The sequence below is a fragment of the Aphelocoma coerulescens genome, chromosome 15, assembly GCF_041296385.1.
Source record: "Aphelocoma coerulescens isolate FSJ_1873_10779 chromosome 15, UR_Acoe_1.0, whole genome shotgun sequence".
In the NCBI taxonomy this organism is placed as follows: Eukaryota; Metazoa; Chordata; class Aves; order Passeriformes; family Corvidae; genus Aphelocoma; species Aphelocoma coerulescens.
In genome coordinates, this window is record NC_091029.1 from 2,778,737 (window position 1) to 2,802,020 (window position 23,284).

The 23,284-nt window shown below is 49.3% G+C and overlaps 1 protein-coding gene across 15 annotated transcripts in view; it reads left to right on the forward strand.

Annotated features, from left to right (window-relative positions):
- Positions 1-23,284, forward strand: part of PITPNM2 (phosphatidylinositol transfer protein membrane associated 2) — a 123,572-nt gene that overhangs the window by 98,761 nt on the left and 1,527 nt on the right. For 8 of the 15 annotated variants that reach the window (XM_069030944.1, XM_069030945.1, XM_069030940.1 and 5 more), the window contains 13 exons: positions 689-808; positions 1,101-1,312; positions 5,272-5,447; positions 5,810-5,980; positions 7,912-8,061; positions 12,853-13,017; positions 14,792-14,995; positions 16,758-16,906; positions 19,609-19,725; positions 20,434-20,550; positions 20,918-21,066; positions 21,729-21,878; positions 21,956-22,139. In XM_069030944.1, the coding sequence (XP_068887045.1) occupies positions 689-808; positions 1,101-1,312; positions 5,272-5,447; positions 5,810-5,980; positions 7,912-8,061; positions 12,853-13,017; positions 14,792-14,995; positions 16,758-16,906; positions 19,609-19,725; positions 20,434-20,550; positions 20,918-21,066; positions 21,729-21,878; positions 21,956-22,139 (2,064 nt within the window). The other 7 variants (XM_069030948.1, XM_069030950.1, XM_069030951.1 and 4 more) reach the window with 7 other exon arrangements.

A 23,284-nucleotide genomic window follows, 5' to 3' on the forward strand; every position in this document is an offset into this window, starting at 1 on the left:
CCATTGCAAACCAAGGCTGTTTAAGCATTCTTGGCTTTAAAGAACCTTCAGCAGCTTGTGCTGGAGCTGTTGCACCCATGGGTTTATTTTTTGAGACTGTGCAGCTGCTGCACCCCATAAAGAGCATGACTGAGCCTCACACCTCTGAGCAAAGTGACTCTCCAGCCCCACGAGGGCAGAGACATTAGAGGAGCTGTCACACTGCACTGCTGTAGCGTGGTTTATCCATCCTGAGCTTCTTTCCAGCCTGCCCAGGCATCTTGGTGCTTTACTGTGCCTGTCTGCTCATACCTTCAGAGGCAGGACAGTGTTATCCCCTCGGGATACAAATGGGCAGAAGCTTTCCTGAAGTAGCACGGATAGCTGGCAAGGGAGATCCAGCTTGGTTTCTGGAGTTAGCACCAGGATCAGGGCTCTGTGTTACTGTCCTGTCACTCCAGTTGGCTGGTAGGGACTGCCAGGACACCTGAGCTGTGTGAGAGAATGGGAGTCTGCAGGCAATGACAGATTTCATAGGCTGAACAGTTTTACTGATGAAGGCACTGGGCATCCTGTTACTCCAGCTTGTCTGGCTGTAATCCAGTGCTCTGTCCAACTGTTAGTTCTGAACTGAAGTCAAGGGACTTTTTTTTAAATTTCCTTTTCATTTCTCCTCCTTTTCCTCCCCTGCTTCTGTTGCCTGTCTCAGGTCTGCTTGGTAGGAGACTGTGTTGGAGGGATCCTGGGATTTGATGCCTTATGCTACAGCAATCAGACCGTGTCCGAGAGCCAGAACAGCAGTCGGCGAGGGAGCGTTGTGAGCGTCCAGGTAATGCTGGCTCCCAGTTCCTCCATGGACCCTGTTTTTAGAAACAACAAAGACTATTCCTGATCAATGGCAGACACATCTTAAGGTGCACATGGGTGTCAGTTTGGGTGTGTTTGCTCTAAACAGGGACGTTTTCAGCCTCTGGTGTGAAGTGTGAGGGAGTGATTGAGCCTGAGATTCTGTATTGGCCTCAACTGGATCTTGGGGTAAATGGGGAAAGGAGGATAGGAGGGAGGTGTTATAATGTGGGTGTATTCTTAATTCAGCTAAATCCATATACTTCAAATCCCAGGATACCGACCTTCTGTCTCCTGGAATAACAGTGAACAACAGCCACTGTTCCAGTGGCTCTAATCTGGAAGCCAGCAGACACCTCAGCAGGAGCAACATTGATATTCCTCGTAGCAACGGAGAAGATCCAAAGAAGCAGCTGCCACGAAAAAGGAGTGATTCATCCACCTATGAACTGGACACGATAAAGCAACATCAAGCCTTTCTTTCAAGGTAAGATTTAAGATTTGGAAGGAACAGATCCAGCAGTGTCCTGGAGCTGAGGGTGGTGCATCTGTGGAACCTGAGTGTTGCTTTGTCATCCTGTGATAAGCAGGGTGGAGGAAAACAATTTAGATTAGAGGGTTATCGCTTTCAGTGTGTTGTATATGCAAATAAAATTAACAGCTTGCTGAGTGGCACCGAGAGAATCCAGCTTCTGTACTGCATCACTGTTGCAATGGCAAGAAGCCCTTTGAGCTGTCGTGTGACAGCCCAGGCAGTCAGGGAACTGCTTCTCTGCTGTGCTGCAAGTGTGGGATGGAGGTCAGAAAGCAAATGGAGAAATTGTGTAAGGGAACTCGGTGAAGCAGAACTGGGAAGCCAGCGTTGTTAATTTTGAAGCATCTCTGAAACCTGATCTTGAGTTATTCTGTCCCCTGCCAGGGCTGCTTCATTTCACCAAGGACACATCTCAAATTTGTTAGTCACTGCTGAAGCCCCCAGTATCACATTTTCAAGCTTTTTCTAATGGACTTTCAGAATGTGTCTGTTAACATAACCCGTGGGATTTTCACAGCAGTCTGTCCATGGCCACTGGTCATTCAGGGATTATTTCTGTAAATCCAGAGGATTTTTCTGGCTGAATCTTCTTCTTCAGCCTCTGGAACTGGACAGCCCAGACCTTTTTCTCCTGCAGGCCTGGAGGAACTGCAGTAAATATGCTCTTAATCCCTCTTCCCTCATGTCCCAGGAACTGGGGAGCAGTGTCCCCCACAGCAAACCCCATTACCTGCATTGCAGCTGCGTCCAAGGCTGTTCCTTTTGCCCTGTGCTGAGCTGAAGGCTTCTCCTGCATTTCTCCCCCCTCCATCACTACTTGGAGTCATTGCTTCAGCACAGGGACTTGTGTTGTCCTGCCACATCAGGGCCCTTTTGTAAATGATTTATAGGAGAGAGAAGGTGTCGAAGTGAATGTTGTTGGTGCACAGAGATAGGGTATTCAGAAAGACAGCTGCATTTACAAAATCCACGATAAGGTTCTTGGCTATTTCCAGCAGGTTAATAAAAGGCAATCAGGCTCTTGTTTTTGCCTCCTCAAAACAGTCTCCTGCATCACAGGAGAAAATATGAGTCGTGCAAAAATGTGCTCATTCTCCTCCTCGTTATTGACCTCAGGGGCACAGACTCAGTTAAGGAAACCGGGCTGGCATCTTGATGCATTTTTACACCTATTTTAGAATAAGTGCTGGGCCTGATGTGGATAATGGATTGCTCAGTTTGTTGTTCCAAATAGCTTTGTGCTGATCCTTCCTGTTCCATCTCTGAAGGGCTGTGCCTGCACCCAACATGCAGCACTTGTGGGTCCCTGGCAAGAGCTGTCAGGATTCAGTGGGGTGACAGATTGGTGCATCTTTACTTCTTAAGAGTTTTTATGTGTTTTTAAATGTCCCTTTAGAACTTGGGTTAAACATGTCTGGCTCTTCCCAGAACTCAAGACCAGGATTCCCTCAGGGAAAGGGGCAGGTTGAAGCTGCAGTAGGAGCTCTCTCTGCATGTCTCTCACTCAGCTCTGTGGTGCAGGGGAGGCTGAGGGGCAGGGATTCACTCGTCCCCTCCTGTGTGTCAGCAGGACATCGCTCCCACGCCTGTCCCTGGACCTTGTTCTCCCAGCCAGCACCAGCAGAATGCCCCGTTGGTCTCTGCCACCAAGGAATGATTTTTCCCATGCAAAAACCAAGCCCTAGTGTGACGTGGCTTCGAGCAGGAGGTTGGCAGAACAGAGCCAAGTTTTCCTCCTGGGCTCGGCAGACGGGCAGCCTGGCAAACAGGGACCTTTCTGTCCGTGCCCACTGCAGATTTCAGCCTGTGCCAAAGACACTCATTTTTATTCATGTATCAGACCTACCCACTTCTCTGGGATAATGCCCAGCAAGCCAGAGCAGCATCTGGAGATTACAATCACACATTTATTTTTAAATTCAGTCCTTCTGCACAACTACATTATTTCTGGCTGTGCTGTACTTGTATTATTGTAAATGAGTTGATTTGCTTCAGAAATCCATAAGCTCTTGTTTAATTAATGCACACAGTACATCTGCTGCTTTTTAAAGGGAGAACAGGGCACTGTAGGTTGCTTGGAGCATGATGGATCCAGAGTTCCCCTTGGCTCTCATTTCTTTTGTTGCTGAAAAGACGATACCAAGTTCCTGGCAAAAGGAGAGAAGCTGCCCAAATTGCTCAGTGCTGTGCCTGCTCTGCTTCTTCCCTTCCACACGAAGAGATGCTGTGGGAAGCTGTATGGAGTACACCAAAACCCCCTGCACCCATCCTGCTGTCGGGATAGCTTTTCCTCTGGTGCCTTTGTTGGAATCCTATCGCTGTCACCCTCCCTTCAGCAAAGCTGAGCGTGTCCTAAATGACTTTGCATTCCTCACACACAGCAAACTTGATGCATTTCATCTTGTTAGCTAAAGCAATTGTAGCTCCACCGAAGGTGGCTTGTTCTCAGATGTGTTTCAGGGCTGTGCAGCTCAGCACTGTGATCTCAGGCAGGCTCGTTTGCATCACAGAAACAGGAACAGGCTCGTTTTAGCTGTCACTGCTGTAACCTCCCATTCCTCCTGCTTTTGACACCACTGTTTTGACTCCCCGTGATGTGTGTGTGTCTGGCATAAGTAACTTATCATTCCCTGGCTGGGAAGCGGGAGAGCAGAGCCGTGCATGTGCGTGTGTGCAGCTCCAGAGGGAACATGACAGCGCAGCAGGAGCAGGCGGAGGTTTAGCATCCTTTGGGAATGGTGTTCAGCAGAGGAGCTGTCTCTGGCATGATGTGTTATTTGCCGTGGCAGGAAAGCAAAGTCTGCGTGAAGCCCGGTTTTCTTCCCCAAAAGTGTGAGCGTTTGCAGCTGCTCCTGGGCTGCGTGGCTGTGTCTGAGGGGTCTGTGAGCAACTGCTCTGGTGCTGAGGATGGTGGGGAAGGAACAGCCCTGTTTTGGGATCACAGCAGTGCTGGAGTGTCGGTGCTCTCAGAAGTGGCCATGATGTGCCAGAGCTGTTGCACATGAGGATGTGACAAGTGCTGGTCACCACCCAGGGTTTTGTTTTGAGGCCACAGGGCTGGCAGGAGACTTTTGGATTTGCGTCATTCCCAACTCCAGGCCAGTAAATTCCTTATCCAACCCAACTCTTATGGGATCCATTTCTCCTACATGTTTTATAGAACCTGTTCTGATGCTTTTTAAAGTGTTTGCAAACACCCTCTTAAAGGCACTGCTGGTACTGCCTTCAACTCTCTGCTTCTAATTATAATGAGACAACCCACTACAGCTGCCACTGGAATCTGTACAGCCTGGAGAGCAAAGGAATTTGCAGCTTCGTGCTTTTGGGTGGGAACAGAAGCATCCCAGAAAGCCTTTTGTGAACCAGGTTATCAGTGTTACACATCTGTCATTTCGCATTCCCAGATCTAGACTGTAAAGAAGCAACTGTCCCTAATGTGGGAGTGGATTCCCAGCATTTTCACCTAAGTGTTCCTGCTGCTGCTTCTTCAGTGTCCAAGGAAAATGTGAATTTAAAATCTCTATGTTAAACCTGTGCATTGCCCAGCCTGCACTACACAGAGATGGAATTTTGCAAACATTTTTTCCACCACAGAGGTGGAATCTATCGAACAGATTTGGCACCTGAGAGAGGGAGGAAAAGCTGGACAAGTTTGATACAGTAGCAGCAACCACAATTTTAACTCCTTAAAGAAAAAGCATTCTGAAGAGATGGTGTGTAAATGAACCCACTTGAAGCTTGCACTTGTACATCTAAATGATGCCAGTGCAATGGGGTCACTGTGGGTTGATAGCACAGTTCCTTCACTGAAGAGATAGAAATTATATCTGCTGTCAATCACTAATCCAGGCTTTAATTATGAAAACACAGTGAGAATAAAAATCTGACTTTATTGTCTGTTCTTCTCCCAGTTTACATTCTAGTGTCCTGAGAAACGACCCCACGTCCAGGCGATCCAGCAGCTCCACGATGTTGGATGGAGGAAACATTGGGAAGTTTGACTTTGAGATCACCGACTTCTTCCTCTTTGGTTCTCCCTTGGGTCTGGTGCTTGCACTGCGGAAAACTGTAATTCCAGCTCTTGACAGTAAGTCCTGATGCAGACTGCTCCCTTGGTGGGTGGTGTAAGCACCTCCTGCTGCAATTGCAGGAATCTGGTTAAAGCCAAACATTTCTGTATCGTATTTATTGCACCATAAAGAAGCAGATCTCTCTGTGCTCTATGCACCACCGATTACGTGATTTCCAAACATGAAAAGTACTGGGTAATTCTTGAGTCTGTAAACATTGTAATAAATTGTTTCAGTTGACTGAACTGAGAGATGAGGGAGATGATAAATCCTTTTCAATTTTGTAACCTGACAGTTGTCCTTTTCAGAGACAAATATTTACTCTATTCTAACAAGTAATATTTTGAGATTTGAGGGATTTTTTTCTTTGTCTTCTTAGTCTTTCAGCTCAGACCAGCTTGTCAGCAGGTCTATAACCTGTTCCACCCTGCAGACCCATCTGCTTCACGCCTCGAGCCTCTTTTGGAGAGGAAGTTTTACCTTTTGCCCCCCTTCAGTATTCCCCGGTACCAGAGGTTCCCGCTGGGCGATGGCAACTCTGCTGTTTTGGGTAAGTCCCTCTGGATCCACATTCGCTGTTTAAAGGGTTACAGCCACATTTTACATGAAGTTATCCACACAGTTGGGAATGGTGAGAAAGAGAATTGGCCCTGTAGCATTAGCCTTGCTCCTGATTTACCAGAAAAGGAATTTTCTTCCAGTGAAATCAGTGCCTTGTGTCCCATGTGCCCTTTGTTTGTCGCACAAGGGCCTCCAGCTGCTGAGGGTCATCAGGTGGTGACCTCTCTGTAAAGGCCTCTGTTCTACACCCAGGCTGGTGCTTGTGATTGAGAGTGAATGAAACACAACGGAGTTGGCAGAATTTAGGGCTTGGAAGGCCAGTGAAGACTGGAAAGAGCAGAGTCTACAGTGACATGATGAGATGATTTACTTGTTTGCATCCTGTTTGTCTTAATATTTGAATCATGCAGGGCTAAATGAAGAAGACTGTATATCTAGAGCTGGATAATTCTGGTGATCTTCTGCATAATTTTAAAGTTGAAAATCCAAAGAAGTGGTCTTCTATGTATCAGTGCCTTTAAAGATTGTAATTGCTCAATCTAGAAGTCTGATTTGTTAAATGGGCACAAACTAAACCCCATGTTTAATGAAGAGAATAAAATGCTGTCTGCAGGCCCCACTCACTTGTCAAATTTAGCCAAGATCTTGCTGCAACACTTTTTAAAAATGGATCCACCCACAACTGCATTTGTACCCAGGCCAGTTACAACAGCTCAGGGAATCTATAGCAACTTGAAAAGCAATTTGCTTTTTGGGTGTATTCTAGGTATCAGCTGCAAGGGGCTTATTACAAAAAAATGACAGCTAAACATCTTACCTTCTTTTTTCTTAAATACATTCCAAAGCCCCTGTTCTCACTGAACCCAAAGGTAGAGGCCCCATTGACACTAAACCTGTGCTCTGGTTATCATTCTGGACGGCAGCAGGAATATTAGAACCTCCCTGGACCTCTGAGTTGGCTGTATTTGGAGAGACACTTGCTATGCAGTGAAGTTAAATGGCAATTAGCTCTTCTATGAGAAGGGCAGAGTGATTGCAAAACCTCCAGGTCTGAGCCTTGTTATTTTAAGAGATACTGCTCTGCCTTGATGAATAAAACTGACAAAAACCAGCTTTAAATTCTCTTTTCCTGTAAGACAAAGCCTCTTCATTTTCTTATCAGAAAGTAACAGGCCATTCCTTTCCATTAGAGTCAGTGTTGTGATGGACACACTACCCAGAAGGACTAACCATGATTCACCAAGCTGCTCCTGAAGTTAGTGTTCACTGGAGGGCACTCCAGAAAAGTTAATTGCTGTTACAATTAAGCTGTGTGTTCTGCTGATTGTGTAAAATTCAGGTGCTCAATTATAATTAGTTCTGTACAAAACCTTGTGTCACACTGCTTGTGCACATCTCCTCATGCAGATAGCTTTTTTGGGAGTTCACCATTCAGAAAGCCTCTCAGGCTGTTTTTTCCCCCATTTTCCCATCTGTACTAAATGCTGGTCCCAGTTTCATTTCAGTGAACTTGCAGAGTAAAATCAAACTCACATCCCTGCGTACTCCTGTGCTTTGCACTGTGTAGGCTGTGAGTCTGATTCTTCCCTTACAGCATATTTTTTTCCACGCATAGTAAAAAAGATTTCTCTGGATCTGCTGTGTATTGATGGATTTGGCTTAGAAGGGGGTGAAGATGCCTCCCTTTTGTTGTTGAAATGCCATCGTTGTGTTCTCCTCTGCTCCCAGTTAATCTCTGATGTTGGTCTGTTTGGAAATCACCCGTTTTGTTTCTTTTACTCTATTTGAAGGTTGTCTGTTCATTGAAGACTCATAATTAAGTGCTGGGGTGTAACTGTTTGTATGTTTAACACTTTGTGGCCGCATGTCTGTTGTTCTTTGTCCTTCTGTTATGTTTTTTTTTTCCCCATCTGCTTCTAGTTGAGACAATCCAGAACAATCCCATCCTCCTCATGGAAAGTAGCCCTCTGGGTGCTCTCCAGCACCAGGACAGCTTCATGGAAACAAGTATCCCTGTTCCCGTACTGAATTGGCAAGATGTTTCCAATAAAAGTGCTGGTTGTGCTGAGTGTGTGTAATCTACACTTCCGTATTGTCTGTGGTGTTGGGTTCTTGGGGTCCTTTTTTGGAGATCACACTGTTGCCTCCTGGAGTTGAAATCTTCGTGCTGTGTCTCAGGCTGTGCCACACGGAACAACCACTGGGGATCACGCCTGGATCTGGGAGAGCCACTTTGGAAACAAGGGCTTGGGATTATAAACTCTGTCCCATTCTGGTGTTGATGCTGGAAGGGGAGCTGCTGCCATGCACAGACTGGTTTCCTCTGTGGTGCCTGTGCTGCTGGAAAGAGGCTTTGGCAGAGACAGTCCCAGGTGACCCTGCTCGTGTGGTGCTCACCAAGGGCAGGATCCCTCGGGAAAGGGTGTCCTGCAGTGTGCAGCTCCCCAGCAGCCACGAGCCATCGTGCCCAGAAGTCCAGTTGATGTCCATGTCACACCAGATGTTGTCCCTTTGAGTATTTCATGTTTGGACACTCCTCGTGGCTCTGCTGAACACAGCACTGAGGCTTTCAGACCCCAGGGTGGCTCTGCGTGTTGGTTATTTTAAATCAATTTCTCATCTCCTGCCTTAAAAGCAAAGTTTGATGCATTTGTTTTGCCTTATTTTCCATCATCGGTGCTGCATGGCCTCATTTATTCTGATTGTGGCTGGTGCTACATCTGCAATTTTGATGAGACTTGCCTTTGTTTTGGTTTTTTTCTTCCCTGCGTGTCTCACTTGCCCGTTCTCGTTCCTTTCTCGGTGTTTTGGATTGAGAGCTGGGTTCTGCTGCCCTGTTTGTCTTTAACAAGCTGACCCTCACTGTCCCTGAGCAGTTTGGGCTGTTATGTGGTCATACAGCACAGCAACATTGCTGAGTTTTCCAGGTGGTCTCTCCCTCTGTCTCCTGAAGGTGGAGAGGATTTTTAGGTGTGCAGTTGCCATGCTGCCTGTGCTGTGAGGTTCTGTGACAGAGCAGAGGGAAAGGATCTGGTACTTTTAATTGATTGCTTTGGAGATCCCTGATGAAATGCCATTTCACTGTGAGCTGATACTGCCTGTGGTCAGGACAGAGCTTGTAGAAGCATCCCTTGCCCATGGCAGGGGGTTGGAATTAGATGGTCTTTAAGGTCTCTTCCAACCCAAAACATTACAGGATTCTATGATTCTCTGTTTTTTACATTGTGGGTTAAGAGCACAGCATGTCCAAGCAATTCTTGATGTGAGTGTAGCAAGTGCTGAATCCCAGTTCAGCCACTGGTCTGCAGGAGATTTCCAAACTCACAAAAACTTGTGGACAACAGAAATCTGTTGCTCTTGATCTCAGGGCAGTGACTGCAGAGTGCCCAGCACTGACCAGTGACCCCAGTGCAAGCAGGGCCTGGCCTGTGCTGAGCAGCTGGCTGGCTTTTCTGTGTTTTTCAATTTTTTTGTTTTTATTGAACCGTGCATATTTTTTGATGGCTTTCAGTACTTCCTGTTTTGGTGCAATAGCTCAGTCCCCAAATAGCACATATCAAAATCTGTCATTCAGGTACCCCAAGGACTTGCCTGAGAGGATGGCTCAGGGCTGTTCCCTTATAAGAATGCCGAGAAATGAGTCTGTAAGTGAGAGAGCACAGTATCAAAATGAGTATTAAAGATTCTTAGGTAGGCCAAAACCAAAAGTTTTTTGGCTTCCCACGTCCACTCCCCTGGAAGTGCAGTTAAATCTTGGGTCGTGGCATGGGTTGTGCCATGTGGCTCCAGCAGCAGCAGGTGCTTTGCTGGGAGGGTGCTCAGGGCACTGCCCCAGCCAGGCTCCTCTTCCTCGCTCTGGTGCAGTGGCCCCGAGCCAGCCCTGAGTCACAGTACAAAGTGCAGTAAACAAGGGCACCTCTGTCCCCGTGGCTGTCAGGACCTGAGCTGTGGCCGGGGATGCACCTCTGCAGTGCAGGAGACTTCCCATGGCTCCCATTAGGAGCACCTGGCTGCAGGTGCTGGGGTCAGTCTGTGCCAGCGTGGCAGCATCTGTGACATCCCACCCTGGTCACTGCACTCCCCAAAAAAGCCCCCTTGGTTTCAAAACTGCTGCACAAGGGACGTGGTGCAGAGAATACAGGAATTCAGGAAATATGCTGTTAGGTTTGTGGGTTCTTTCTCCGAGTCAGGTCTCAGGATTTTCTTTGGAAGTTGCTGTCACTGCAGCTTTGGTGTGGAGGAAGCTTTTCTGAGGGGGTTGTAATGCATAAAACAGGTTTTTCTCCACATTTCCTGCCCTGCCTTTTCCTGGCCTTCGTTTTTCTTAGAAACTGCCCTTTCTCAGGGACAGAGGGTGTGTAGCCTGGGGAAAGGGAAAAGCACAAGAGCAACCTGCGTGGGCAGGAGCAGGGGAGCGCTGCTGTCGGGCGGCACCTTGTTCCCTGCAGAGCAGAGTCCTGCCCCCAATGCAGGCAGTGCTGAACTGAACAGTTCAGTGATGCTAAAACACCTCAAGCTTTAACAGGAGTGGGGACTGTTCCTCTGGTGACACCAGAATGGGGCTGGAAGGGCTGTTGAGGTTGGGTGCATTTGCTGCGAATTCTTTGTATTTCAAAATCCCTGGTCCCAGAAAAACAAGATTGGCTAAAAAAGAGCAAGCCCAAAATCCCACTGTTTCTTCCTTTATTCACTTTCTGGGTTCTCAGAAAGGAGTTGAAGTTCAGGTAGAGCTGAGTGAAGATGGGCTAATGGAGCCAAAGCCATGACCACCCCAGGCAGGACCATGCTGGGCCCAGCCTTTTCTCCTGAATTTGTCTTCCTAATTCAAGCCACAGGTGCTTTAGGTTAAGGGATTGGAAGAAGTTCAGGTTTCTCTGGTGGTTAAACCTGAATCTGGTGTTTTTCCTGACACAGACAAAGCCAAACATCTCCTTGCATCTGAGGGGGGGTTCAGGGAAGCTGATGGTCATCACCTGTGTTGGGGCACCCATTTGGCAACACAAGAGCAGGAGCACAGGAGGCTCTCACAGGCAACAGAACGGAGAGGGAGGGGTGACCAGAGAAGAGAGAGTTGTTCAGGTCCTCCAGCAAAGGGAATGAGACCCTTTACCCTTGAGACCTTAGTGGGGTTCAGTGCAGCTCCTGTTCTCCACTTGGATTGTCTCTTCTTGCTCGTGCTGGTGCTTTGTACAGTCAGAAAACAGCACTGGCCTGGTGGGACCGGCTGGGTTGTGGATCCTGGTCACAGCCTTGACAGCCAGCAGCTTGAGGCAAGGCAGAAAGAGGGGGAAAGTGCTGAGAAAGTGATGCTGCTAATGGCCTTTGAGGCACAATGTGGGCTGTGTGTGCAGCTCATCATCAGGTCAGGCTCCTGCTAAGGCTCAGATCTCACTGTCCACAAAGCTTTTACACAGAGCAGCTTGTGGCCTGATTTTCCCTGCAGAGAACAGAACTCTTTTACTGACACTTAGCCACACGTTTTTTGCTTCATACATTCCCTCTCCCTCAGCTGCAGCAGGATTTGTGTGGGCACAGACGCTGCTGCTGCGAACGGAGAGATCGGAGGGAGGAAATCAGTAGCCCCAAGCAAAAAAAGATTGATATTAAAAGAACCCAGTTGCTAAAACAACGCCCTGTGTCAGCCATGTGCCAGGATTAAATCCAGGGATATCTAAACAGGCTGGAATAGGTGGAGGATGTTGGTGTGTGGGAGTAATGTGCTCATGTTCTTTGTGGTATCTCCTGTCTGATACCTGGGAATAAATTCAGGTGCTGCTCCTCGAGTGCAGCAGAGATGGGCAACCATAAAACCATAATGAATTGCTTTGCTTTTGCATGTTAATGCCACACTGGTGCTGCCTGCTGTGAGCACCTGGTGCTGGCATTACAAACCTCTGCCCTGCAGGAGCTTGGGATATCCCACTTAATTCGGCCTCACAGCATCCACAGAGGGGTGGATGCTCTTAGCCCTGTTACAGAGAGAGAACTGAAATGCAGAGATTTTAGTGTGACTTTCAGCATCTCTCATTTTGCCACTCCTGAGCGTTTGAGGTCCTTTTCCCTCCCATCCATATATAAGGTCTGTGTGAGCATGATTTTAAACCCTCCTTTCTGTATTCATGTACTAAGGGGTTTGGCCTAACTTGGGAAACCTCAGGTTGGGATTTAAAAATCCAGACCTGCATGCTGTACCAAAAAAGCTCTGTTTTCTTAGAGCCTGAGTGCTCCCTGATCTGCTGACTCCAGTGGGAGATACAAGTGCTCAGCACCAGACTCCCTTCAGTAGCCCTTTCTCCAGATTAATGAGTGTTGGCTGTATCCTTCAGCAGTAAAATACAAGTCCAAATTTAGTCCCTGCCAGGCATGAAGATGTTTTCTTGATTTTTGTTCTTTAATAATGCTTCTATCTTGGAGACATTAATTTAAATTTCAATATCTCAAGAAAACAAATACCCTTTTCTAAGTTTTTTTTTGTTGTTTTCCTTACCTTGGTTATTTTGTCTCGATGTGAATATATAAAATTGTATATATTCACATCTGTATGTATGACACATGCTTGTTATTGCTGCTTGAATAAGTCTGCCTGGGTTTTTCTTTGGATCTGGCTTTTGAGCTATTTACTTTGCTTCTCTCAATCAAAGACTGCTCCTCCAGCCACATGTCTCTGCCTGCTGTGCTGTGTGCTTTCTTTTCAAATCAGAGCTCCAATGAAATGTGGGGTGTTTTTGTTTCATTCCAATCAGTTCTGAAAGGTTTTTGCACCTACCAGCTTTGTTTGCTTCCTTCCTCTCCCCCGAGTTCATCTTGCCCAGCCTCTGTCTGTTGGTCTAATATTTTGATTTCCCTGTTTCAACTTTGTAGCAGATGTTGTTCAGTCTCATGGTGCCGTCTTCATGGAAAACGCGTCCCTGTCCACCCCCATTTCAGCCCCTCAGTTCAGGGGCTTCCGGAGAGCCAGTGAGATCAGCATTGCCAGCCAGGTCTCAGGAATGGCAGACAGTTACACTGCTTCCAACATAGCCAACAGTAAGTGTTGCACCCCTCCGAGGCTCCGCTCTCAGACCACGCTTCGGGCCGAGCAGCTTCTGTCCATCCGTCTGTCCGGGGGGTGCTTCCCATCCATAACCAAAAGCTTGGGATTATTGCGCCTTCGCCCGGTTCTGCCACAGTCAGTGCCGTGTGTTATCCTATCCCCTGGAAGAACAGGTGATGTATCTGATGGCTACGCAGGGACCACGGCTGTGTTGTGCATGTTGGACCTCGCTGGTGATAAATTGTTAAAAAAAGATAATAATTGCTAACTCTGAGCACCATTTGGCTGTTGTGTGTGGTGAGGGTTAATCCAGAGGGATGCTTCTGTGCTGCCATGGTAAGTCATGCAGAACTGGTCGGGATCAGCACTTGATACCAGATGGGTAATGCAGGATGTGGCTTGAGGCAGATCCCTCAAATGTGGCCCACAAAAACAGGGATGAGTAAGCCCCCCTGTTATGCTGAAAGGCAAGGACAGGTTGGTTCAGAACAGAACATTGATTACTTTGCATTAGAAATTCAGCTCTTCTGCAGCCTGCAGGGCAGCTCCCAGTCAGTTATGACCCATTTCCCAGAGCAGAATGAGGAATAAAAGGGATTTTTTATTTATTATTTTTCCCAAGACCTATGTAACTTCCTAACTAATACAGTGGAGAACAGACTTTGTTAATGGCTCAGCCCCTTCTTTGTTTCAGCTGAGGTATGAGATGAACACTTTGTGTCCTCATGGACCTCTGATAACTCAGACCAAAAAAAGGCTGAAAACTCAAAAACCAGCCAACCAACCAAAAATGCATACGAGAAAATCTCCCACCCAAACTCCATTCCCAGAAGGCGTCAAAAATTTAGAGATACCTTCCTGGCATGAGCTGTGAATTACTCCCTCCATAATTAATTGCTGAGGTTAATAATGCTCCCGGAGGCAGGTATGAGTTGTTGAAGGTCTGTGGGTGCTGCTCAGGGGCTGCTGCCCTGTTTGAGGCAACACTCAGCAGCAGGACTAAAATGCCTTCTCTGACAAACAAGGCTTTCCTGCTCAAAGTGCATCTGAGAGCCGACACTGCACTCCCCATGTGCGTCCTTTTACTTGTCCTGACATCTTGCCAAGCACTGCTAAATAGGAATCTGCTTGGGAAGCAGCTCCTGGGGGAGAAGGTGTTTGTTTTGTGCTGCTTTCCCACCCACGGGGAGCTGCTGGGCTGGCATACAGTGGTGATCTGTGGGGAGGTGTTTTTGCCAGGGTGATGCCCCAAGGCCGGCGTGTCCCACGGAGAGATCTTGTTCCGAGCTGCAGCAGGGTCAGGTCACACAACACTGACCTCTGGTTTCCCCATGCTGTCCCCCCTTGTGCGACTTCTGCTTTGTGTCATTTATTCCTCCACGTGGCCATCAAAGTCTGTTCCTGAGATCAGGGAGGAAGAGTCCCCATGTGCTGGCTGCCTCATGGCTGTCCTGGCTCCTTCCCTCAACTCCGAGTGTCCTCCAAGCTCCAGCTCTGCCTTTGCAGCTCTTGGTCTCAAGCTCGTTGGTGCGCTGGTAACGTGGAGCTGTGGCATTGAGGGTTGGATGTGATCCATGCTTATCCCCAGGGAGAGCTGGAGGAAGGTTGGAGGGGCACTGCAAAACCACGGCTCACTCCCAGGAGCCTCCCTAGGGTGCAGCTCCCCTGGTACCGTGAGTTTGTGGAGAATGAAATCGGTGTGTGCCATAATAATGTGTGATTTCTGCTTTTTTTTTTCTTTTTTTTACATTTTATTTTTCCTTTTAGAAACCAAACACCACCTTAATCATTGTAGGGGGTTTAGCCTTCTGTCCCAACTTGCCCTCCCTCATAAATCCCCTACCCAAACCTCATTCAGGAGGCGTAGGCAGCATAAACACGAAATCCCTGCCAAGGGAAGGAAGCTCAAAGGGCCACGGAGCCGGGCTGCAGGCTGTGCTCTTCGGATACCAGACCTGGACATCAAGACAGGTATTCTGAAGAGATCCACTCCTATCAACCTCCTCTCTCATTTGATAGTCACAGAAATTCACAACAAATCTCTGCGCTTTCACTGAGGCACTTGCAGTTTCTGATTGCATCTTAACAAGTATTTCTGTCACTTTGCCCTGAAGATCGATATAACACCGCTAACAACTTGGCAGCAGCAGGAATTCTTCTGGGCAGAGCTGAGGGGACAACGCTTCTGCCTCCACCACTGTCTTTTGAGCATGGAAGAGTCCATCCTGTCTGCTTCCTGTAAAGAATCTGAAATTACCCAAGCTGGGGACTGGACTTGCATGAGAAATGAAAGGTTGGGACATGACCAGGAGCTGTCAGTTTGGAAGGCAGGGAATCAGAAGTGGCTGTGAGGCGGTGCCTGTGAGCTCCGGAGAAGCCATGTTGATCTGTCAAACCTTGCTCCTCCTTCCCGTGGCTCTTCAGAAAAGCAGGGACTATCAGGATGAGGGTGGCCTGGCACTTGGCACAGCCAGGGCTGGGTGGTGGGGATGTGCTGAATCCATATCCCTCTGCACTTGCTGTGGTGGGAACTCTGTGCGGGTCTCTGGAAGGAGTTGGTGGATCCATCTTTTCAGTTCAGCATCTGTGCTCATCACCAGCCAGATTTCCCTTTGCAGAGGGGTGTGTTGGATTATACCTTAAACCTGGCAGCTTTCCTGGAAATCCTTAAAAAGGGAACATTGTCACAGAGACAAACCAAGCTTGAGGAAGCCCTTGTCAAAGCCCCAGCTTGCATCCTGCATGCAAACACAAGCAAAATTCTTCTGCTGCCCTCTTGATCTCCATCTTCTCTTTCCTTGGCTGCTTTTCTGGGCTGAAGTGCACAGGCATTGAGGAATCTTTGCTGCTGGGAAAGCAGCCCATGGCTTTGGGGTCTGAGGCTTTGGACTGAGACCTGCTCATGTCCAGGGATTGGGATGGGATGGGCACGTGGGCAGAGTTCAAGGCAGTTGAGGTGTGGGGGTGTCCTGGGGTGAAGGGTGGCTGTCAGACACTTGTGTGTGAGCTGTTGGCTCCCTGAGGGAGAAACTTGTCTTTGTTTTGTTTGTATCCCTGCCCCCCACAAAATCCCAGTGCATTTTTCAGTCCCCCATGCAATGAAGTCCCAGTACTCCCAGATATTTGTCTTGTCCACCACAGAGGCTGTGCCCCTGGGAAGGCTGGGCTGCACATCTCATTTGCCTGTAACTTCATAGCCCAGCGGGGCAATAAGGATTTGTTGGGGACTGCCAGTCCCGTCAGCACGTGCCATATTCCCTGCCTTATGGTGCCTTTTAGCATCCCATATGGATTCCCAGTATTCAGCCCTCTTTAGTGTGGTCAATACCTGGATGCAATTCCCTGGTGAAAGCTAAAGGAGTTGGAAGCAGGGCCAGAAACGAGCAGAGCAAACCCATCCTTCCTCCCACAGCTCCAGGGAGATGCATTGCTGTCTTTATGTTTTGGGTCATTGCACAGGAGCCTTGAGCCCCTTCCCTGGGGTCTGGACTAACAGCCAGTTTAACCTGCCCTCCAGTGCCTTCTTCTTTGCTTAAACAAGGGAGAGCTCACTGCTGGTGGCTGTGTGTTCCTCCCTTGGAGTGAGCAAACACCAAGCCCTGGGTCGGTTGTTCCCCTGGAGCAGTGGGACCAGCCAGGGAGCAGCCTCCTGGCATACCTGGAGCGAGGAGCCAGAGCCCTGAAATGCCCTTTGTGAACCCCCTTTGTCTGAATGAGTGTTTTGCTTCTGTAGTTGCTGCCAAGTGGTGGGGAACCAAACGGATCGACTACGCCCTGTACTGCCCCGACGCCCTGACGGCTTTCCCGACAGTGGCTCTGCCTCACCTCTTCCACGCCAGCTACTGGGAGTCCACGGACGTTGTCTCCTTCCTGCTCAGACAGGTACAATCATCCTCTCTCCCTGATCTTCCTTGGGTTGAAAAATACTTTGGGCTCTTTGTATTTTCCAGTGTGCCTTCCGTAAGACTTGATGGTGCACAGAGGTGAGAAAATACCCTTTGCCCCCACAGATCCATTTTCTTCCCCTTCCTTTTGCTTCTCACCTCTGGTGTTGGTGGAGCTGCACACATACAAACATCCTGGATGTGCTGTTGTCACACCTGCTTGGTTTGGGGCTGGGTTTATCATCAGAGCAGGTTTCAGATGGGCTCACCAGGGATCCATGGAGAGAGCCCAGGGCAGTTTCCTATCGGATCATAGTGGCAAAGGTCAGTGGCACTTGTTTGAGGCGATCTGTGCTCTGTGTGTGCCAGCTTGGATCTCAAGTCTGAAACTGAAACTTCTCAAAGGACAAATAAAAATAGCACTGGATACAATAAAACCAAAGGAGAAGTTCTATATGTATTCAACACAAATTGATAGGCAGAATGCAGTTCTCTGTTTTGCCTTTCCAAGTTATTGTTGTCTCCTCTAGGAACTCATTGGGATTTAGTCCTCGTTCTTGCAGCACAAAGCAGTTTTGGGGCCAGGAGAATGGGGATTGCAGGTGTCTGGAGTCTGACACCTCAGGTTTTATCAACCTATATTTGGCCTAAGATTCAAATTCACTGTCTAAAATGTGTTTTTCCCTAAAAGAAATATTTTCCCTTCAGTTCCTTGGGGATGAGGGGGAGTTATTTGCCTTACAAAATATGAACTCCCCAGGGAATGACACTTAGAGCATGGAGTTGGGAAAAACAAAACTCAAAGCGACTCTGTGGTTTGTGTTGCCCATTTCGGCGCCGGGTTTGCTTTGTGTTAGCTCAGCTGTTAAGCCCTCCCCATTCTCCTCCAGCCTCCTCTGCTGCAGCTCTCAATTATTTATGATTCTGTTGGCAAACTTTCTCTCAGTGTTATCTTCCAAATAGTGTGAGAACCATAAACAGCAGTGGTGGCAGCGCCGGTGGCAGCTGAGCAGTGGTGATAATCCAGTGAGACCCTTCTCTTGCCGGGCTGTGTCCAGGCTCTGTGCCTGCACACTCCTGGCTGGATGGTCCCACATCAAACTCAGCCTAAAAGGGCTGGAAAGAAGAGGGAACTCTCATTGTGCCTGAGGGGGAACAGTCATGACAGTCTCATACACACAGTGTTCCACTTGGGAAATAGCCAGTTACTCAGGGTTCAGCCCAGACCTGGGTCTGTAGCACTGTGTGGTGTTTCAAACGTTGCAGCTTGAGTACCTGGAGGTACATCTCCATCCATTCTAAGCCTGCTGGTGGCTGCCTGGGTAGCCTGGCACCCCCTTGCCCAGTGCCTGTCTCTGTTCACTCCTCTTTGCCTTGAGACCAGGGTTTTTCTCATCTTCTGTCTTCTCGCTGTCCTTCCCCAGCACCACACAACTGCTTCCCCTAATAAGGACTTGTTTCTAATGGCCTTTGAAAGTCATCTCTGGACAAAATGTAAAAAGAAGCTGTTGAATAGTTTTAGCCTCCAAAGATTAAATCTTGTTAAAACAAGCCCAAATAGGATTCCAAATACATTCCTGATTTTAATAATTTTCAGTAAAACTTGTTAGTTTGTTTACATTGGATTTCCATGAGCTCCCGCCCCAGCAAACTCATCCTCCCTGGGGTCCTTTTTCCATTTCCCTGGATGAAAACCAGCTTCAGCTCTGCAAAGAGAGCTGGCCTGTGTCAGCTGAGCTCAGCTGGAGAGCTGCTGACCTCACAGAATATGTTCAGGACCTTGTAAAAGAGCCCACATTTAGGAGGATTCTTAATTTTTTGGTCACTAAGGACTACTGCCAGTTTTGGAGTTCTGTGTGCAGGGTCACCTCCCAGTCCTGCAGTCCTGTGAGTCTTTGAGGTGTCTGTGAGGTGTCCCTCAGCCTTTGGGTGTTAATTCTTCCTTTTCCATTCTAGAGCTTAAAAGCAACTTAGGTAGGATTTAACCCTCCTCTCTCTGTGTTCCTGCCTCCCATCCCTGTCCATGCCCTGGTGGCAGGTGGGAATTGTTCTCCAGAACTGGCTGATTGGCAGTGACATCCCACCAGCACAAAGTCCTGGAGCTCTGTCAGCCTCAGAGGCAAGGCCAGGATGGACAGACAGCCTGGGCTCTGCCTCACACGTGGCCAAGCCAGACCCCTGTGTGCCTCCACGGGGGTCAAATCAGTGAGAGGAGCAAAAGCCATGGGACAAGAGTCGGGAACATGTTTCAGTAGAATTAGAAATGAGCTGAAGGAACAGCGTCTGTCAGGTATGTGGCCGGTCAGAGCTGCTGGTGCTGGGTGCTGTGGAATGAGGGAATGCTCGTGTTCCCTTGCAGACCATGGGAAGGGACTAAAGAATCCCTGGAGGAAGGACAGGTATCTTAGTGCAGAGCTCATCCTGCTGTGCTTGAGTCAGTTTTCTACCTCCTGACAATCCAAAAAACCTGCATCCCAGCCAGGATTAAGTCAGCGCTGGCCACAGGCTTTGCCAGTGCAGAAAAGGCCACTTGTCCTGTAAAACCTACAAGCTGACAAGCCAAAAGCCCAGCAGCAAACTCAGGGGCCTCTCTCCAGGCATTGCCCTTCCTCACTGCTGGCTCAGGAGATGCAGAACAGCTGGGCAGGAGGGGGGAGGGTGCAAGTGGCTGATGCCTCGGTGGGATCTGTCCTCCTGCAGGTGATGAGACATGAGAACTCGAGCGTTCTGGAGCTGGATGGGAAGGAGGTGTCCGTCTTCACCCCCTCCAAGCCCCGTGAGAAGTGGCTCCGCAAGAGGACGAACGTGAAGCTCCGGGTAAGGGGGGTTTTGGGGCTGCACAAACTGCTCTGATTTGGGCTGCACAAACTGCTCTGATTTGGGCTGCACAAACTGTTCTCAGGGCGGCCGGCGTGGGCATGGCACAGACACAGGGATGTGTTGCATTGCTGGTCTGTTTGAATGGTTGTGTCCTACCTGGGTGCTTGAAAAAGAGCAACCCAAAAGATGTGTGTCAGCAAGGTCTCCAGCCTTGAGTCTGTAAAACACAGGAAGTGTTGGCTGTGGGTCAGGGAACGAGTCAGAACAGAAGGTCTTTGAAAGTCCAGTAGTACCAGTTCTCAGCTCACTAAATGCCCTTTGCTCCCAGCAAAGTCTCCAGTTTCTGAGAGGGCAATTCTGTGCTAGAACTGAAACAGTATCAGCAGATTTCTCTGGCAGCTGTGTGTATTTCCTCTTAATTCCACAGTGTGAGAGCTGATAGAGAGTATCAGAGTTGCACGTACAACCTGCCATGGAAATTGGCTCTCCAGCGCTCCAATCCACCCATCAGTGCAGGGCACAGAGCCTCACCTCTGCCACGGGTCAAATTCTTTCCCAGAGCTGAGGGTGGAGTGGAGGGGGGGGGAATGGCACAGAGAAACCCATGCTCCAATTTGTCTGGTTATATTTGGCATTTCCCTGTGAGGTTATCCATTGCTGCAAACTGTTTATTTTTTTTTCCTCCTCCCCTCTTGCCTTGTGCAGAACGTCACAGCCAACCACAGGATCAACGACACTATTGCTAACGAAGATGGGCCCCAGACCTTAACTGGGAGGTTCATGTATGGTCCACTAGACATGGTCACCCTCACAGGAGAGAAGGTACTGTGTGTGCTGGGGGGTTGTCACCATGTGGTGACAACTGTGGGACAGAGTGACAGTGGTGGTGCTGGTCAGTGCTCCCTTGGTCCCTGTTGGGGTTTGCCGCCCTTGTGTCCTGGCCAGGTTCTCCTGATCAGGCTCATGGATGCCTCCCACCAGGAACAGCATTTGTCACGGAGGTCTCACCACTGAGGCCAGGTTTAATTTCAGCCCCTGATGTTTGGGTGCTTCCCACGGATCAGTTCAGATCCGTGAAGTGCAGAGGGTGGGAGCAGGACTAACCCTGCTGCCGTCCAAAGGGGCTCGTGTGGGATGTCCCCGTGCTCAGCCTGTCCTGCTGGGGGTGACGCAGCCTCGCTGTTGCCAGGTGGACATCCACATCATGACCCAGCCGCCGTCGGGGGAGTGGGTGTACTTCGACACCGAGATCAGCAACAGCAGTGGCAGGATTTCCTACGTGATCCCCGAGGAGCGGCGCCTGGGCATTGGTGTCTACCCCGTCAAGATGGTGGTCAGGTGAGGGGCCTGGGGCTTGCAGGAGGAGAACAAGAGGAACCTGGATGACTGTAGGTAGAACATGGTCCCTCCGGTGGGACAGCTCTGTTGTGGGGTGGGTTCAGAGCCTGGTTTGCCAGCAATAGGGGCAAAGCCTTTTGTGCTCTGCAGCTGTAAGGGGAAAATTCACATTTTATTCTGGCTCCTGCATCACCACCAGCACGGGAATTGAGCTCCCGCTGCAGGAGCAGGTCTTCTGCACCACAGGGCCTCATGGCCATCTGCAAAACTGCACGACTGAGCATATTTTAAAGACCATAAACTTGTCCTTGAGGGACAGGACTTGGTACTCGTGATGATTCACAGCCCAGGGGCTCCAGCTCAGCTCCACTTGCTGGTGTTGGGTTCTGGGAGGGGGAGGAGGGGAGCACCTTCTTGGTGGTGAACCCAGCAGTGGTTTTTGGGGGTAACTTTTGAGTCTCTGCTGCCAAGTGCTAATCCATCTCCACTTGAACACAGAGACCCTCACACAGTGCCTGTTACTGCTCTAACTGAGGGTGGCATCACTGTTGGAGCCTTTGCATCAGATGTGGGAGCTGCTTTGGGCCCGTGGTGCTCTGCAGGTTCTGGGGATGTCTCCTGGATATTTTGATGCCTCTAAGCACCTGCATCCCTTCCCTCAGGGGCGACCACACATTTGCTGACAGCTACATCACAGTGCTGCCGAAGGGGACGGAGTTTGTGGTGTTCAGCATCGACGGCTCCTTCGCAGCCAGCGTGTCCATCATGGGCAGCGACCCCAAAGTCCGCGCCGGGGCCGTGGACGTTGTAAGGTCAGGGCAGGGCCTGGGGCAGTTGATCTGACAGCGGCGCTGCTCTGCAATCCATTGACTCGTGGCTTTCCTTCCAGGCACTGGCAAGACCTCGGCTACCTCATTATCTATGTCACGGGCCGCCCTGACATGCAGAAGCAGAGGGTGGTGGCATGGTTAGCACAGCACAACTTCCCCCATGGCATCGTGTCCTTCTGCGATGGGCTCGTTCACGACCCGCTGCGGCACAAGGCCAACTTCCTGAAATCCCTCATCACCGACGTAAGCCTGGCTCTGCTGAAATGGGATCGTGGCACGGGTTTAGATTGCTCCTCGTCCAACCGCCACTGTCAGCACCAGTCTCTTGGCAGCAATGTGACCTGCAGTGGAAGATTAATCTGTTCATTTTATTTCCATCCCTTTATTGCTCTACGAAAGTGTCTATGCTGTTAAATTGTGTTGCCTCTGCTCTGCACTGCTCCATTTCATCACTGCTCCTCAAACCCCTAATGGAACGAGGCAGCAGAGCCTCCCTTCCTCACACATGCACTTTTTTTAACCTGTTTGGTGTTTTTTTTTGGCTGCCCTGAGAGGGGATGGAGCTGCTGCAGAAATGGCTTTGCTGGGAAACTCCATAGCGATCTTCGAGGCATGTGACCCTTGGGAGGTCCTGATGTTGCTCAGAGCCTCAGAGAAACTCCAGATAGAACAAAGTTTTTTGTGTCTGGCAGGTGAAGGAGCTGACAGTGTCCCAAGCACTTGCCCTATCTTGATTAGCAGGAAAAGCCTGTTCTTAACTTTCTTAGGCTCCCTTTTTGGGCTGAGTTGCAGTGGAGGGAGCAGCTGGCACTTAACTTGCTCTCTCATCTTCCACAAGTTTGGGACCAGGGTCAGAAATGCCCTTTCCATCTCTGTGACCTGTGGTTCTGGGCTCAAAGCTGGCCAGTGTGTGGTGGCACCAATGTCCACACCTCCCCTGCCAGCCCCTGCTCCAGCCCACTACAGAAAGAGTTGTCCAGGACCTGCTCTCTGCTCAGAGTGGAGCCAGAGGTATCCCTGAAAAGCAGCAGGTTTTGCTGCCTGTCCCTTCTCCCTCTGCCCAGCAGGTAACAGCAGCTTGGCTGTGGAGGAGAACATTCCTGGCTAATGATTCCTGCACGGGGGTTGCAGCTCCTCTCCCCCAGTGACAGCAGGGAAGTGTGCAGCATCCTTGCTCCCTGCAGACCTCAGGGGAAGGCTGTGGATCAGCAAGTGGAGATCTGTTCTTGTATCGCTGTTACTCCTCTTGTGGCCTGTAAACATCCCCAGCTCTGTTAATTAGCACTTCACTGGGTAGTTCATTACCCAGCTGGGAATTTGCATTAGTTCCAGTGACCTGAGATCCCCACAAATGCTATTGGAAAACCCAAAGGCCAGCCTGCTGAGCA